Here is a 17,106-nt window from a genome sequence, read left to right as displayed (position 1 = left end):
CAACGAGGAAGAATCCATTTTTCTTACTTTCATGCGTAACCTTCTATTGATTACACAACGTGAATAAATTTTTATTTAGTACGGATTTTTGTTTCTGGTAAATAAATATTTTTTCCTTATTTTGCAGAATAAATGAATGACAATATCATACTCGTTAACGTTTGGATCACCTCCAATAAAATTTATCTTTCTTCGTAAATGTATTTGTATACATAAGCAGTCGAGTTTTGGTACAATTACATCAATGAAAGACGATTTAATTTTATTCATCTCGAAGCTTAAGAATAAAAAATTAACGTTAAATGATTAAAATCGAATTTGTTTTAGATCTTTAAGTTGTTTTTGAGCTCTGTTTTAAGGCTTAAAAGTGATAATCAGCGAGTGGACGGACCTTTTTCAGTTTTTAATTCTTCCATAAGGAAGTAGAAGAATCTGGTTTGAGGGATTGTAGGAATGTCATCGATTAAATTTATTTTAATCGTTACTTTCGGGATATTAAACGTTGATGAATGGATTTGAGACTCGCCCTTGAATTTAAATCTAAATTTCGGTTCAAATGTTTGTTTATATTTATTAATAGTAGTGTGAATTAACTTTAGAATCTAACTAATTATATTTATGTTCATAATTAAGTATCGTCTCGAAGAGATAAGGGTAGAAAAATTTTAAATCTTTTAATAAAGTGTAATGAAATTTCACAAATAACTTTAAGATAAAAATAGAGTAAAATAAAAACAACCACTGATAAAATTTATATTGAAAATAATAACAAACTTATTTTATTAATTTTGATTAAATTTTAAATATTTTAATAAAACTACTGAATAATAAATGAAAAAAAAAATTGTTTGTCACTCAAATAATTCTATAGGAAATTAAATACAGTCATTCTATATCGCGAGTTTCCACGTAGCTGAAATGCCGAAAAATAATTAACAATTGCTTATCAAATATTGATATGTGAGGGAACAGATTAAAACGAAAACGTAGCTAAACGAGTGGAAAAAATAATGGTAATGAGATATCTAATAATGTAGCTTTTTATTAAAATGTTTCGTTTATAATTAGAATGTATTATTCGGTCCTGGATTTGTTATTCTATTATTATTATTATTATTATTCCGAAATAAATCTCTGTGTCGTCAGATTTATTAAAATTCCGATACAGATTAGTCATTACAATTATAAGTATTAGTAATTTAATATATAACTTATGTATATGTATATTTCATTGCAGTGAATACCTATAGCGATGTAAGGCAACACGAAGGCCAAACGGGTGAAAGCTTATCGGGCGAGGGTTTATTACATATGGAATCTCCTAGCCCCATTCCAGAAACCAAGACTTTATTGCAGAACATATTGCAACAAGCGCCCGCTCACGTCCCTTGCCACTTGAACAGTTTATGTAATGCCATGGCGTCGTGTGTCAATGCCACAGGTGAGTTTCATTACCATAATTAGTATTGTCGCCATTAACGGAATGAAATTCTATTTATTGTTATTATATACACACACACACATATACATACGTATATATATATATATTCGTCATCGTTATTATTAGCAATACTTTACAATACATATGGGTTCTATTTTGTCATCCGCGTGTGTCCACTTTCACAGCATCTCCGGCATGTAAGGAAGCCGAAATGCTCCCTGCCGAAAATTTGTATTCTAATGTAAGATATCTCGGGGAATTTAATTTCCTTCCGCTAACTTATCAACGTTATTTTCGGTTGTTTAACTGTTTCTGTGTTTACACGTCTTCATTGCCAAAATTTTTATTATAACGAAAAACTTTAATGTCCCGGAAAATATGTAGTATTTTTTATTTTCCTGGATTGCTTCCATAAGCCGAATCTCCGAGAAGCGCCCTTCTTTATAATGCTAAGTTTCATTTCTAGTAATTGGTAGACGAATATATATATTTATAAACCGCGAATGTCACGCGACCTTAGAGCGGCCATAGGCGAATTGTGTATAAATTGCAACGTGGAAAAAAAGAGCGTCGATGGAAATCAGACGGAAGAACAGGTAGATTTTTACTTGGCAGACTAGACGGTGCCCCTCTCCGACGGCTGTTCATCACCCCGCGGAGCGGAGGCAATGGTACGCTCCCCCAGCTGCCGAGCTCCGCTCTAGTCACGTGATCGGCGCCTGTGCCGTGAAGGGGCAATATCCTTTTATCCTTGAAACGGCGGACGGCTCCGTGTAGCTGTATGGGCTGCTGGCACGAAGGCCAATGGCGGACTCGACACCTTCATCAACCCGAACGGAAAAGCGGTAACCTCGACCGTCGGCTCCGATCGGCCTTAAAAATCGATCGTCAACACAAATGTAAAACTCTTCCGAAAATAAATAATTGAGGATAATTAACGTCTGGTTTGTCTGACTTTCGGCCCGACGGTCTCGTTTCTATTATTATCGACATATTTAATATATTAAGAATTTAATGGCGGAAGGTAAAGAGTAAGGACGAGAGAAAGTATGTTATCCGCTGATGCGCACGTCCAGGCTTTCGTAACACGCTCTAACAATTAGGTGCTACTCGGTCAGTAACCATACTCACCGAGCAGAAAATGCCTCGTTTCTGATGGTTTTCGAATCGCTAGAGCTGACACATTTATTCTTAATATGTTTTAAATTAGCCGATTAAAGACAATAAGCCTTTAGTGGGTTGCGAGAACGGCGGGGTTTCCGGGAAGGACGAAAGTTTTCGATTATTGTACGGTAGAGAGAAGCGCAAATTAGATAAGTCGGTGGGCTAGATTGGCGCGTGAAGTTCCAAGGTGGCCGAGTCTCTCTCCGATCGAACATATCGCGTTCCGGGTGCGGGCGTATTCGTCTGGGCACGCGGGGCTATGTATAGACCGTCGGGGGACGGAAACGAATCGATCCGACAGACCCAATTATTTATTTATCTCTAGAGGTCGTTCCACTACCGGTACCGGAAATAGGAGACGTCGCCAGCTCGTTAAACCGCCTCTACTTCCTGTTTAACCTTAGACCGATAAGTTCGATCGTCGGCTTCCCCCTATCGTTCTTTTTTTTTTCTCGTACGTCCGAACTCCCCGACGGGTCCCGGGTCGGTTCGGGACGAAGATAACGGTCGACCCTCCGCTGACGTCATATCTGAATGGAGTGAGGAACCACGTGATCCGGGTCGATTTCCTGTCTCGTGCGGCCAAATGAAATGGAAACGGAAATGACGTCATCGACATCTTTGTTCGATAACTGAATATGTTTTCCTTTGTTATAGGGGATTTTCTTTTGGAGGTTTTTTTTTGCTTTCTGACCAGATGTTTTCGATCTTTACCCCTTTTCGTCCGGAATAACAGGATGCCAATCCGTTAATTTAGATGTGGAAATAAGAATGATTTAAATCCGTAAACGAACCCAAACGGATAGTTTTGTTGGCTGCTGCGTTGGTGGGTTGATTGGCTTCCTCCTTCCTTAGAAAAGGAAAAAGTAAAACCGAAAGAACAAACACGCTTAATATATATTTCTTCCCGGAAAATTAGGTCGAACTAATAGTTTATAGATTCTCGCTAAACGAAGTAGTTATAAATTGTGATATGCAACAAATATAAAAATCTTTCGTGTTTATGATGTTTGACCTACTTAGAGTAACAATACGAATATTTTTACGATTTATTTTCTAGGTTCCCTCCCACCAAGTCCTGCTGACAGCGGAGTATCTGACGTTGACAGTACCAGTGGTCATCTCAGTAACGATGACACTAAATCCAGACTTCAACCTACACCAGGTAAGAAAATGTTCGCAATAAAATACTCGTATTCGTTTCGGGCCAATTTCATTTATACGATTTATATATGACCATTCGATGGGCATTTTCCCACGGTTTGGTGTTTTGACGCAAATTCGCGACAGGTGTTATGACCACGTGACAACCGACTTTCACCGCTTTGTCTGTCTCCCCTGTACCGTTAACCGACAGGGGAGTTTTGAAGAGTCGGGGTTGACCGATGGTCCGGAGGCCCACTGACCTCGATGCTCCATATTTGGCCCAGAGGCCTATTAAAAGGAGGAAGTTGTTTGGGAAGTCTGACCCACTTAAGAACATCGGTGGGGGATGTAATATTGAAATCAACAAAAGAAGCACCTGGATTACTTGACCATTTTTTTGCACACACACACTATTCACTTGAAGTTGATTTTGTGTTTTTTTTTTATATTTTTTCTAGGTCCACCCTGTCGTACACCAGATTCTCCCAGTCCGAATAGCCAAAGTTATGGAATTCCGGCTTATTGTCAGTTATCTCTCCACTCCCAATATTCCAATAGGGCGTCTACCACCTGTAAGTCGACTTCATATATAATTTACATTTAAATACATAAGTGTTATTGTCTTAGAATCAACCGCACAAAAATTAAACTCGATTTAAAGGAAAAATTAAATTAGGATGTTTCGTTTTATATTAAAAACAATAGAATTTTTATTGACACTTAAAACGTACTTATACGGCACCGAGAAATAGAAGATAGTTGCAAATACTGCCACTGTTTCTAAACGTGACATCTCTGCAGTGTTTTAAAAGTTGCTGGAAAATGTTTCGCAATTAAAGCTTTAGTATAAAACAAAGAATCACGTGAGAGAAGAGCGGGCAGACGAACAACGAATCTTATCAGTCCCGTCTAAAGTAAAACGTATCAACAAAAGAGCAGAAACCCGGATCTCTGAGGCCCCAATCCACTATAGGAACGGGGTCGAGAAAGGAAAACGCAATAGTTTCTGGGTCATGCGTTACAAAACTTTCGCTGTCCCAGTTTTTTCTAACTCCGACCGGATATTTGGCTCCGTTTGAACAAGGTGAAAGAAAAGTAGGAGAGATTATCCATTTCACTTCTAAAGTCGATTGTTTTGGATAAATAAGTTTACGTTTAAATTTTTGACATTGTTTTTTATGGCAGCATTTTAAATAGAGCATTAATGTTCGAGTTGAAATAGTCGGGGGACGTCGTTTAGTTTAATAAATTAATTGAGACAAATCGAGTATCTTAAATAATATAAAAATCGAGGCAAACGTTATCGCCGTCTGTAAACAGAGAAAGCGGACGACGATCACATGACAGAGATAAAACATGGCGGTGGATTCACTTCCTCGTCTAAGGTAGGAAGACGGAACTGGTGTGATTACCCTCCGACATCGTTCTCCTCCTCCCTCACTTCCTCCATATTCGACTCAGCTGGCTTCCTGTCTCTTATCACGTGATCGGGATTTCGTCGCAGATTACGACCCGTTTTTCTTCAAAGAACCACTCTCATTGAAATCTTCCCCATTTTTAATTCTTTAGAATGCTAGAAAAACCGGCCGGCTAATAATCCTCTTGTTAAAAAAGCTAGATTGTTTTGTTATAAGAGCAAGTTTTTTTACGTAAGACGAAGAGGATGTTTCAGAGACGGGAAATGATTTGGCGCAGGCTCATTCCAGTGCCATAGTAACGGCAGCGAAGCTTGTGTATGACCTTCAGGCAGCCGGCAAAGTCAACGTGTCGTTGAACCACTAACTCACTGGCATTGAAATCTAGTTCTGCAGCTTGCCACCGTGGCGCGTCAAGCGCCTATTTTCCTTCCTTTTTCCCAAGGTAGAGATGAGTCATTTATGGATACGCTTCTTACGTTTTATCCGTTTTATTAATACTTAAACTTTTATATTTTTAGTCTTTCTCTACATATATAAATAATAAGCATTAAAACGTATTTAATAGTTACGAAACGAGATAATGATTTGATGGTTAATTTTCTTTATCTGGTAATGTTTAGCGAAGATAAAATACATCAGGATTTTGTAGGATGTCGATTTTGACCATTCCGAAAACCAGGATGTCTTCCTGTATTTCTCTTATCGCAGACGTTTAAATATCTAATACATGCTTATACGACAAATAAAGGATCGTTTTATCTCGCTTTTCTTTCGTCATTCGCTACTTAGTCTATCGCTAAATTAGGGAGCGCTAGCGGAATAAAATGCGATTTATTAAGAACTCGTTTAGTAGTTTCTCCGTCGCCAAAGTCCTCGACCTTCGCAGAAAACGCCCGTAATGGTATTAATAGGACAAGAGCATTCAGTCGTTTCAGATCGCCTCAGCACGCTTGGTTTACTTCTCCGCCTCCCTCTTCTCTCGTAGTAGCTTCGTCCACTCGTTACTTCCGGTTTCCCCGCTGACTTCCGACAGTGGCTCTAAGTGGTCGAGACGTCGCAGTCGATTTATAAAAATAAATTAACATTCCCGCTTTTGAGAATAGGATCGTGTCGTTTACGAAATTCGCCATTAATTGATCTTCCTTCCCTTCCTTTTCCTCATAAAATTCTATCCCCGACGAAACCCAGTTCGGTTGGTTACCTTACTTCCGTAAAATTGATCTACGCCGCCACCAGCTTTTATTGATCGCGGATGGCGCTTTACGCTATTAAAAGCGGCATAGTTTAATCGAGTGCAGAAACATTTTCGGACTCATAATTCTGCTCTGTTACTTTCGATGCAAGTCGAAAATTCAAAATGTCGGCCGTCTCCAACAGGAAATGGGCGATATCCGTTTCTGTTAACGAGCTTCGGCAATCGGGATTTCTGTATAAATCGTACCTTGTACAAGATTGCGAAATTTTATCGCCGTGCTACAAAATACAGAATTAATCTAATATCTAGTTTTCGGCTTTCCTACGGGGGTGAAAGTTTCATAAAATCGAAAGTGTTATTTGCTGTGTAATTGCGTGAGAGGTTTTTTTCACTCGCCGTGAAAATAAACAAAATGAATACTAGTTGAAAATTTGAAGTGTATATAAGTTAATATTTAATTTGCTACTGCCCTAAGACCTTTAGGAATCATTTATTCTCGGGAAAATAATTTTTTATTCAGCTTTAGAATACCCCAGGGTCGATTATGTAAAATTTAATGAATATATTGGAAAAGAATTATATAAGCGATAATGACGTTTTCACTAAATCCCAAAGAAAATAGTCAATTTATATAGAAATTGAACGAGATAAGCTTGCGTCTCGATTATTCAAAATTCCCCCAATCGATCTGGAAGCCTGTAGATGGGAAACACACGCATGCTCCAATAGGCGGCGCCACTATTGTTCCGGACCATTGACACTGCGTGCATAGCCTTGACCCTAGAGCTTGAACCCCGTCACGTGACACGGAAAGCGCCGTCTAGCGTTCGTCGCTACAATTAATTTATGTAATTTTTTTTTATTTGTGTATTTTTCTCGTCTGCATTGGCAATTTTAAACGTCGTCTTTACCACTTTTGTCCCATGAATTGAGAATTTTTTAACAAAAGCCGGGCGATATCGATTCGCGTATAGAATGTTGTCATTCGGATAGTTTCGAAATCGAGTGCGACAGTCGGCACATGAAATTTTAGTGTAAATATAGAAATAATGTGACGTCAGACGCGGAAGGAAGTAGCCCCACCGTCAAGGACAAAATTTCCTCGAAATATTTGGGATTAAAACAGGAAACGTTAGCGATAACATCATCTCCAGTTTATATAAACAATAATCACTTAAAAATCGCAACCGAATAAAAATAAGCGTATTAATGTTCATTAATTAAAATTGAAACCTACGTACGACGACGTCACAGAGGTTTAAATTTCAATCAGTACTTCCGGTACTTTTAGAACATTTACTAGAAACAAACGTATAGAAAATCCGACCTTAGCTATAATTTTAACGATATATTTAATTTTCTTATCCTCCATCATCCTACAACAGATGGTCAAAGCCGAAAATTCCACTATCGGTTTCCTGTAGAGGATATATAATCTGATAAACGGTAACATTATTGAAGATCAGATTCTGAAAGTTTGCTATATGCGCCTGCGCACGCGGTTGTACCTCTATCTCGTGCCCACACATACTCCGGTGTCAATACACTTTCAAGGTTACCGTTAGCGCATTCTGCGCTTGCTCCTTTTACTCCGATATTCGCTCGATCGTGCCGCTATCTGATGGCGGAAAATCACACTAAACCAATTTTAATTCTATTTTCTTTTATTATAATATCGCAATAGAAAATAAATATAAAATTTTGATAATTAGATCCTTCGGAGGCAGCTTCTTCCTTCGTATATAATATGGTTATTTTTTTCTTACACTTCAGCAATAAATAATGTCGTAAAATTACTTTTCTAACAGTATTGTGTTGATAGATTGATTTAGAAGTAATTAGTATTTTATTTCAAGTAAACTTTTAATTAAAACTACTAGTACCATGTGTTATCTTAACGTTTATTTATTGTGATAAATATTTTTAATAATTTTAAATCGACTAATTATTTTGAAAAATAATTAATAATTAAATAGCATTAAACAACAAATAACATTAATAAAAAATGACAAATAACGTTATTTGTCATTTTTTAAAATTTGTCTTTAATTAAAATCATTCGCTATTATTTGAGTTATAATTTTATGTATATTTATACCTAAAAATGTTTACATTGATAGTTCAATATGTTTCGGTGGTGCCATCTGTTACATAAAAATAATACTAAATGCGTTTAAGTGAGCATGAATATGGTATTATCACTTTTATTATTTACTATTAGATTTTATAAATTAATCGATACGATGTATCATCACTGAATTTAAAATATATCTGATATACTGAGAATTCATATACTGAGAAAACTATTGGTAATTTTAAGTGATTAATGAAACTTCAATAGATTTTTTTAAGCGTATTGTTTTTTTTTATAGCGTTTACTGTAATTGAATTTTCAGTTTAAATATTAAAAGTTAAAAATGTTTATTTTTATAATTTGTGGTTAAGATTAATAATTGTGAAATGATTCTATGTTTAAACGAGTTTAAAATTCTCGACTGCCATCTGTTGGATAAAATATTTACTATGTCTTATCAGTACTGTATTTCTTTTCTTTTTATTGGAAAATTATATTAAATCTCATTAACCGTTTCTTTTATTTAATTACGAACAAAATTCCTATTGAGAATATATATAACGTTTAAAAAATATTTTTTAAGTTATATAATTATTACGCCATTACATTTGTAATATGCTGTATTTTTTTACCGTAGATTCCAATATGGCAAATTTATATAATTCGCCGGCGGGATCATATAGGAACACATCTTACCTCGAAAAACCCCATTCCAGTACTTCTCCTCAAGTTAACACCAGTAGCCATTTGGCAGCAGCGCTAGCAGCAACAAGAACACATCATCCTCTCACACTAACGAGGACTAGTCCGACTTCACCAACTTCATCTGGTCTCAGTTCACCAATTTCTATTCCCACATCTGTCATAACAGCCACTCATTGCAGTAGTCCAACAGATTTAGATCAGGATGTATCCTGTTTTGTAGAGGATTTATCCTTCCAACCTAGGCCGAAGAAAAAAGGTAAGCCATGATTATTTTAGGTTTAAAATATATATAAGATACACAATATCCGAAATTTATACACATAAAGCTTGTATTTTTCTGGAAGTTTGCGATTTAAATCTTCTTTTATGCTCGTCGTTTTAATAAAAATAATGTGATTTTTCAATGTATACCTGCTACAAGATAACGGATAAAATAATTAGAATTTCCTATATTAACACCCGATTAATTTTTTGTTGGTAAAAAAGTATATTTTGAATTATTTAATTTAAAAATATTTAACATGCAAAATTAATTTAATAGGAAGAAGACCAAAAAATGCAGACGGATCGTTACCGACTGTTAAAAGAAAAAATAGAGAAGGTAAGCAAATTGCATGTATATATGTTACTGTAAAACCCGTATTATATATTATATAAAATTAATTTTATAAAAAGTTAAATATTAGAAAGAATGGATTTAATAAGTTAAATCAATTTTTCAGGTTCAACAACATTTCTATGGGAATTTTTATTAAAATTACTACAGGACAAAGAATATTGTCCTCGTTATATCAAGTGGACCAACCGAGAAAAAGGTGTTTTTAAATTAGTCGACTCCAAAGCTGTATCACGTCTTTGGGGAATCCATAAAAACAAACCAGATATGAATTACGAAACAATGGGAAGAGCATTGAGGTAAAAATAATATAATTTTTTAAAAATCTATAATTACGGATATATCTTAAGTTTACACACGTTTCAATGATTCTTAAGCCAATTTCAAAAATCTTATTATTTTTTTCAAATAAATTTTATTCTATTTGTTTATGTAAGTGTTGGAAACATTCAACAGTTTCAATTATTTAGTTTTCATACTTTGAAGATAAGTTACCTTACTCAATAATCATATTCATTCATTACTCACAATTCGCTAGTAACTTTGACATATTCAATTTATCTCCTTCAGCGATTTTAATTATTAAATTAGACTGCATTTATTCATCAGCAAATGGGATCTTCTGCAAGCAGTTAATTATTCACTCTAAATTTGTATTTCAATTAATTCCTACCAGAATATTTTGTTATTGTGTCAATATAGAAAAATTACTTCTTGGTTTAAAGATGCACTTAAAATTTTCTACAGAAATTACCTTTTGTCATAATACGACTTGCCTTGGAGCAAACTTAATTATTGCACATAAGCCGATCAAAAAATTTAATAATAAGAACTTTACTTATCCGTGATTATAGATACGATTTCGTATTCTATCAATAATTTATGAATAATGTAAATAATAATGATATTTATTTCATTACTTTAGGTATTATTATCAAAGAGGAATCTTAGCCAAAGTGGATGGTCAGCGATTAGTGTATCAATTTGTTGACGTACCTAAAGACATAGTGGAGATCGATTGTTCAGGAACGTGAATTGTGCTCATGATTGAACTGTGCACTATTTTTATACATACTATATAAATANCCACCTAACCCGAAAAGACTCGAATTTTCTTTTCGATCGGACTCGTTAGCCATTTATTATTATTATTATTATTATTATTATTATTTTATTTATGACGTTTCGAATTTTGAATTATAGAAATTTTAAAAGTGGCGCGAGTGGGATTGAAGATTGCACGCGCCTCATCGACTTAGCGCATGCTCGTTGTCTGCCGGCTAACCTTGAACGGGTGAGTGTCAAGGCGGTCGGACGTTCACCTCTTTCCGGTTTCGTCGTTGTCAAGGTGACGGTTATTTGCGCCGATGCGCGGCGCCATTTTTTTTTTCTATTTTGCTTTTTGCGTCGTGTTAATACTTAACCATTCTATTTGGCTGACGATTTTACTTTGCTGCGGGTTGTTTACGAACGCCTTTTTCTAAACCGTGACGCAAATAGTTACTAGCTGTTGCGCAACTCGATAGTAAAATTCCCTTTCTGGCTAAAAGAATCGATTTCGTTCTACGTCTGTCGGTCGGTCGGTCGGTCGGAGATGGCAGCAAAAACTCGGAATTTCCATTAATTTTTGAAATTTTAATCGTTTCGTAAAATATCTAATTAACATATTTTCATTTTTGGAACTTTGCGGACATTTAATTCTCTTTTCTCCCTCCGACATGGTATAAAATGCCTGGAGCTAAAATTACTGTCTCGTTTGATAAACTCGATGCAAGTTACCGATCTAAATATAGTGTAGTTTCGTAGAAAGTTTCCTCCAATGTTTTAGCCAATTAAAAATTACCGTTGTTTAAATTTCCACGTTTTTCTTACCATTTTGTCCGAATGCGCTTGTATTACGTCACGTTATATGGGATCCAAAATAGCGCGAATTCTCAACTAGGTTTAGCCAAGTGTACATTTTTAAAATAACCAACACAACTTGTCTTTCACAGCTGACAGGAATAAAGAACTAGAAATTGAACGAATAACAACAATAATACCAGAATGAAACCTTGACCGTGGATAGTGTAAACTCCGTTTCCTGTAGATTGTAATTTTAAAAATAGGTCAGGGACGAAAGGGGTTGGTACGGACTAGGTATTACTATTACAACGAGGAAGAATCCATTTTTCTTACTTTCATGCGTAACCTTCTATTGATTACACAACGTGAATAAATTTTTATTTAGTACGGATTTTTGTTTCTGGTAAATAAATATTTTTTCCTTATTTTGCAGAATAAATGAATGACAATATCATACTCGTTAACGTTTGGATCACCTCCAATAAAATTTATCTTTCTTCGTAAATGTATTTGTATACATAAGCAGTCGAGTTTTGGTACAATTACATCAATGAAAGACGATTTAATTTTATTCATCTCGAAGCTTAAGAATAAAAAATTAACGTTAAATGATTAAAATCGAATTTGTTTTAGATCTTTAAGTTGTTTTTGAGCTCTGTTTTAAGGCTTAAAAGTGATAATCAGCGAGTGGACGGACCTTTTTCAGTTTTTAATTCTTCCATAAGGAAGTAGAAGAATCTGGTTTGAGGGATTGTAGGAATGTCATCGATTAAATTTATTTTAATCGTTACTTTCGGGATATTAAACGTTGATGAATGGATTTGAGACTCGCCCTTGAATTTAAATCTAAATTTCGGTTCAAATGTTTGTTTATATTTATTAATAGTAGTGTGAATTAACTTTAGAATCTAACTAATTATATTTATGTTCATAATTAAGTATCGTCTCGAAGAGATAAGGGTAGAAAAATTTTAAATCTTTTAATAAAGTGTAATGAAATTTCACAAATAACTTTAAGATAAAAATAGAGTAAAATAAAAACAACCACTGATAAAATTTATATTGAAAATAATAACAAACTTATTTTATTAATTTTGATTAAATTTTAAATATTTTAATAAAACTACTGAATAATAAATGAAAAAAAAATTGTTTGTCACTCAAATAATTCTATAGGAAATTAAATACAGTCATTCTATATCGCGAGTTTCCACGTAGCTGAAATGCCGAAAAATAATTAACAATTGCTTATCAAATATTGATATGTGAGGGAACAGATTAAAACGAAAACGTAGCTAAACGAGTGGAAAAAATAATGGTAATGAGATATCTAATAATGTAGCTTTTTATTAAAATGTTTCGTTTATAATTAGAATGTATTATTCGGTCCTGGATTTGTTATTCTATTATTATTATTATTATTATTCCGAAATAAATCTCTGTGTCGTCAGATTTATTAAAATTCCGATACAGATTAGTCATTACAATTATAAGTATTAGTAATTTAATATATAACTTATGTATATGTATATTTCATTGCAGTGAATACCTATAGCGATGTAAGGCAACACGAAGGCCAAACGGGTGAAAGCTTATCGGGCGAGGGTTTATTACATATGGAATCTCCTAGCCCCATTCCAGAAACCAAGACTTTATTGCAGAACATATTGCAACAAGCGCCCGCTCACGTCCCTTGCCACTTGAACAGTTTATGTAATGCCATGGCGTCGTGTGTCAATGCCACAGGTGAGTTTCATTACCATAATTAGTATTGTCGCCATTAACGGAATGAAATTCTATTTATTGTTATTATATACACACACATACATATACATACGTATATATATATATTCGTCATCGTTATTATTAGCAATACTTTACAATACATATGGGTTCTATTTTGTCATCCGCGCGTGTCCACTTTCACAGCATCTCCGGCATGTAAGGAAGCCGAAATGCTCCCTGCCGAAAATTTGTATTCTAATGTAAGATATCTCGGGGAATTTAATTTCCTTCCGCTAACTTATCAACGTTATTTTCGGTTGTTTAACTGTTTCTGTGTTTACACGTCTTCATTGCCAAAATTTTTATTATAACGAAAAACTTTAATGTCCCGGAAAATATGTAGTATTTTTTATTTTCCTGGATTGCTTCCATAAGCCGAATCTCCGAGAAGCGCCCTTCTTTATAATGCTAAGTTTCATTTCTAGTAATTGGTAGACGAATATATATATTTATAAACCGCGAATGTCACGCGACCTTAGAGCGGCCATAGGCGAATTGTGTATAAATTGCAACGTGGAAAAAAAGAGCGTCGATGGAAATCAGACGGAAGAACAGGTAGATTTTTACTTGGCAGACTAGACGGTGCCCCTCTCCGACGGCTGTTCATCACCCCGCGGAGCGGAGGCAATGGTACGCTCCCCCAGCTGCCGAGCTCCGCTCTAGTCACGTGATCGGCGCCTGTGCCGTGAAGGGGCAATATCCTTTTATCCTTGAAACGGCGGACGGCTCCGTGTAGCTGTATGGGCTGCTGGCACGAAGGCCAATGGCGGACTCGACACCTTCATCAACCCGAACGGAAAAGCGGTAACCTCGACCGTCGGCTCCGATCGGCCTTAAAAATCGATCGTCAACACAAATGTAAAACTCTTCCGAAAATAAATAATTGAGGATAATTAACGTCTGGTTTGTCAGACTTTCGGCCCGACGGTCTCGTTTCTATTATTATCGACATATTTAATATATTAAGAATTTAATGGCGGAAGGTAAAGAGTAAGGACGAGAGAAAGTATGTTATCCGCTGATGCGCACGTCCAGGCTTTCGTAACACGCTCTAACAATTAGGTGCTACTCGGTCAGTAACCATACTCACCGAGCAGAAAATGCCTCGTTTCTGATGGTTTTCGAATCGCTAGAGCTGACACATTTATTCTTAATATGTTTTAAATTAGCCGATTAAAGACAATAAGCCTTTAGTGGGTTGCGAGAACGGCGGGGTTTCCGGGAAGGACGAAAGTTTTCGATTATTGTACGGTAGAGAGAAGCGCAAATTAGATAAGTCGGTGGGCTAGATTGGCGCGTGAAGTTCCAAGGTGGCCGAGTCTCTCTCCGATCGAACATATCGCGTTCCGGGTGCGGGCGTATTCGTCTGGGCACGCGGGGCTATGTATAGACCGTCGGGGGACGGAAACGAATCGATCCGACAGACCCAATTATTTATTTATCTCTAGAGGTCGTTCCACTACCGGTACCGGAAATAGGAGACGTCGCCAGCTCGTTAAACCGCCTCTACTTCCTGTTTAACCTTAGACCGATAAGTTCGATCGTCGGCTTCCCCCTATCGTTCTTTTTTTTTTCTCGTACGTCCGAACTCCCCGACGGGTCCCGGGTCGGTTCGGGACGAAGATAACGGTCGACCCTCCGCTGACGTCATATCTGAATGGAGTGAGGAACCACGTGATCCGGGTCGATTTCCTGTCTCGTGCGGCCAAATGAAATGGAAACGGAAATGACGTCATCGACATCTTTGTTCGATAACTGAATATGTTTTCCTTTGTTATAGGGGATTTTCTTTTGGAGGTTTTTTTTTGCTTTCTGACCAGATGTTTTCGATCTTTACCCCTTTTCGTCCGGAATAACAGGATGCCAATCCGTTAATTTAGATGTGGAAATAAGAATGATTTAAATCCGTAAACGAACCCAAACGGATAGTTTTGTTGGCTGCTGCGTTGGTGGGTTGATTGGCTTCCTCCTTCCTTAGAAAAGGAAAAAGTAAAACCGAAAGAACAAACACGCTTAATATATATTTCTTCCCGGAAAATTAGGTCGAACTAATAGTTTATAGATTCTCGCTAAACGAAGTAGTTATAAATTGTGATATGCAACAAATATAAAAATCTTTCGTGTTTATGATGTTTGACCTACTTAGAGTAACAATACGAATATTTTTACGATTTATTTTCTAGGTTCCCTCCCACCAAGTCCTGCTGACAGCGGAGTATCTGACGTTGACAGTACCAGTGGTCATCTCAGTAACGATGACACTAAATCCAGACTTCAACCTACACCAGGTAAGAAAATGTTCGCAATAAAATACTCGTATTCGTTTCGGGGCAATTTCATTTATACGATTTATATATGACCATTCGATGGGCATTTTCCCACGGTTTGGTGTTTTGACGCAAATTCGCGACAGGTGTTATGACCACGTGACAATCGACTTTCACCGCTTTGTCTGTCTCCCCTGTACCGTTAACCGACAGGGGAGTTTTGAAGAGTCGGGGTTGACCGATGGTCCGGAGGCCCACTGACCTCGATGCTCCATATTTGGCCCAGAGGCCTATTAAAAGGAGGAAGTTGTTTGGGAAGTCTGACCCACTTAAGAACATCGGTGGGGGATGTAATATTGAAATCAACAAAAGAAGCACCTGGATTACTTGACCATTTTTTTGCACACACACACTATTCACTTGAAGTTGATTTTGTGTTTTTTTTATATTTTTTCTAGGTCCACCCTGTCGTACACCAGATTCTCCCAGTCCGAATAGCCAAAGTTATGGAATTCCGGCTTATTGTCAGTTATCTCTCCACTCCCAATATTCCAATAGGGCGTCTACCACCTGTAAGTCGACTTCATATATAATTTACATTTAAATACATAAGTGTTATTGTCTTAGAATCAACCGCACAAAAATTAAACTCGATTTAAAGGAAAAATTAAATTAGGATGTTTCGTTTTATATTAAAAACAATAGAATTTTTATTGACACTTAAAACGTACTTATACGGCACCGAGAAATAGAAGATAGTTGCAAATACTGCCACTGTTTCTAAACGTGACATCTCTGCAGTGTTTTAAAAGTTGCTGGAAAATGTTTCGCAATTAAAGCTTTAGTATAAAACAAAGAATCACGTGAGAGAAGAGCGGGCAGACGAACAACGAATCTTATCAGTCCCGTCTAAAGTAAAACGTATCAACAAAAGAGCAGAAACCCGGATCTCTGAGGCCCCAATCCACTATAGGAACGGGGTCGAGAAAGGAAAACGCAATAGTTTCTGGGTCATGCGTTACAAAACTTTCGCTGTCCCAGTTTTTTCTAACTCCGACCGGATATTTGGCTCCGTTTGAACAAGGTGAAAGAAAAGTAGGAGAGATTATCCATTTCACTTCTAAAGTCGATTGTTTTGGATAAATAAGTTTACGTTTAAATTTTTGACATTGTTTTTTATGGCAGCATTTTAAATAGAGCATTAATGTTCGAGTTGAAATAGTCGGGGGACGTCGTTTAGTTTAATAAATTAATTGAGACAAATCGAGTATCTTAAATAATATAAAAATCGAGGCAAACGTTATCGCCGTCTGTAAACAGAGAAAGCGGACGACGATCACATGACAGAGATAAAACATGGCGGTGGATTCACTTCCTCGTCTAAGGTAGGAAGACGGAACTGGTGTGATTACCCTCCGACATCGTTCTCCTCCTCCCTCACTTCCTCCAT

At 36.3% G+C, this 17,106-nt stretch overlaps 2 protein-coding genes across 3 annotated transcripts in view; both read left to right on the top strand.

The window, feature by feature from the left end:
* The window catches only part of LOC111620168 (ecdysone-induced protein 74EF-like), a 54,265-nt gene that overhangs the window by 31,463 nt on the left and 5,696 nt on the right, over positions 1-17,106 (top strand). For both annotated transcript variants that reach the window (XM_023362049.1, XM_023362050.1), the window contains 8 exons: positions 1,238-1,441; positions 3,666-3,770; positions 4,210-4,323; positions 9,076-9,399; positions 9,685-9,744; positions 9,866-10,058; positions 10,685-10,844; positions 13,693-13,700. In XM_023362049.1, coding sequence (XP_023217817.1) covers positions 1,238-1,441; positions 3,666-3,770; positions 4,210-4,323; positions 9,076-9,399; positions 9,685-9,744; positions 9,866-10,058; positions 10,685-10,793 — 1,109 coding nt within the window. In that variant the 3' untranslated portion in view covers positions 10,794-10,844; positions 13,693-13,700. The remainder of the gene's footprint in view (positions 1-1,237; positions 1,442-3,665; positions 3,771-4,209; positions 4,324-9,075; positions 9,400-9,684; positions 9,745-9,865; positions 10,059-10,684; positions 10,845-13,692; positions 13,701-17,106) is intronic.
* On the top strand, positions 12,764-17,097 carry LOC111620170 (ecdysone-induced protein 74EF-like). The gene is made up of 4 exons (XM_023362052.1): positions 12,764-12,922; positions 13,147-13,350; positions 15,573-15,677; positions 16,115-17,097. Exons 2-4 carry the CDS (start codon positions 13,221-13,223, stop codon positions 16,258-16,260), a joined length of 381 nt encoding a protein of 126 aa, XP_023217820.1. The 5' UTR covers positions 12,764-12,922; positions 13,147-13,220; the 3' UTR covers positions 16,261-17,097.

Source organism: Centruroides sculpturatus, unplaced genomic scaffold (genome assembly GCF_000671375.1).
Source record: "Centruroides sculpturatus isolate CEXI.00-Female unplaced genomic scaffold, Cexi_2.0 scaffold202, whole genome shotgun sequence".
Taxonomy (NCBI): domain Eukaryota; kingdom Metazoa; phylum Arthropoda; class Arachnida; order Scorpiones; family Buthidae; genus Centruroides; species Centruroides sculpturatus.
The sequence above is the reverse complement of the archived record's forward strand: the minus strand, read 5'-3'. Positions and strand labels throughout refer to the sequence as shown.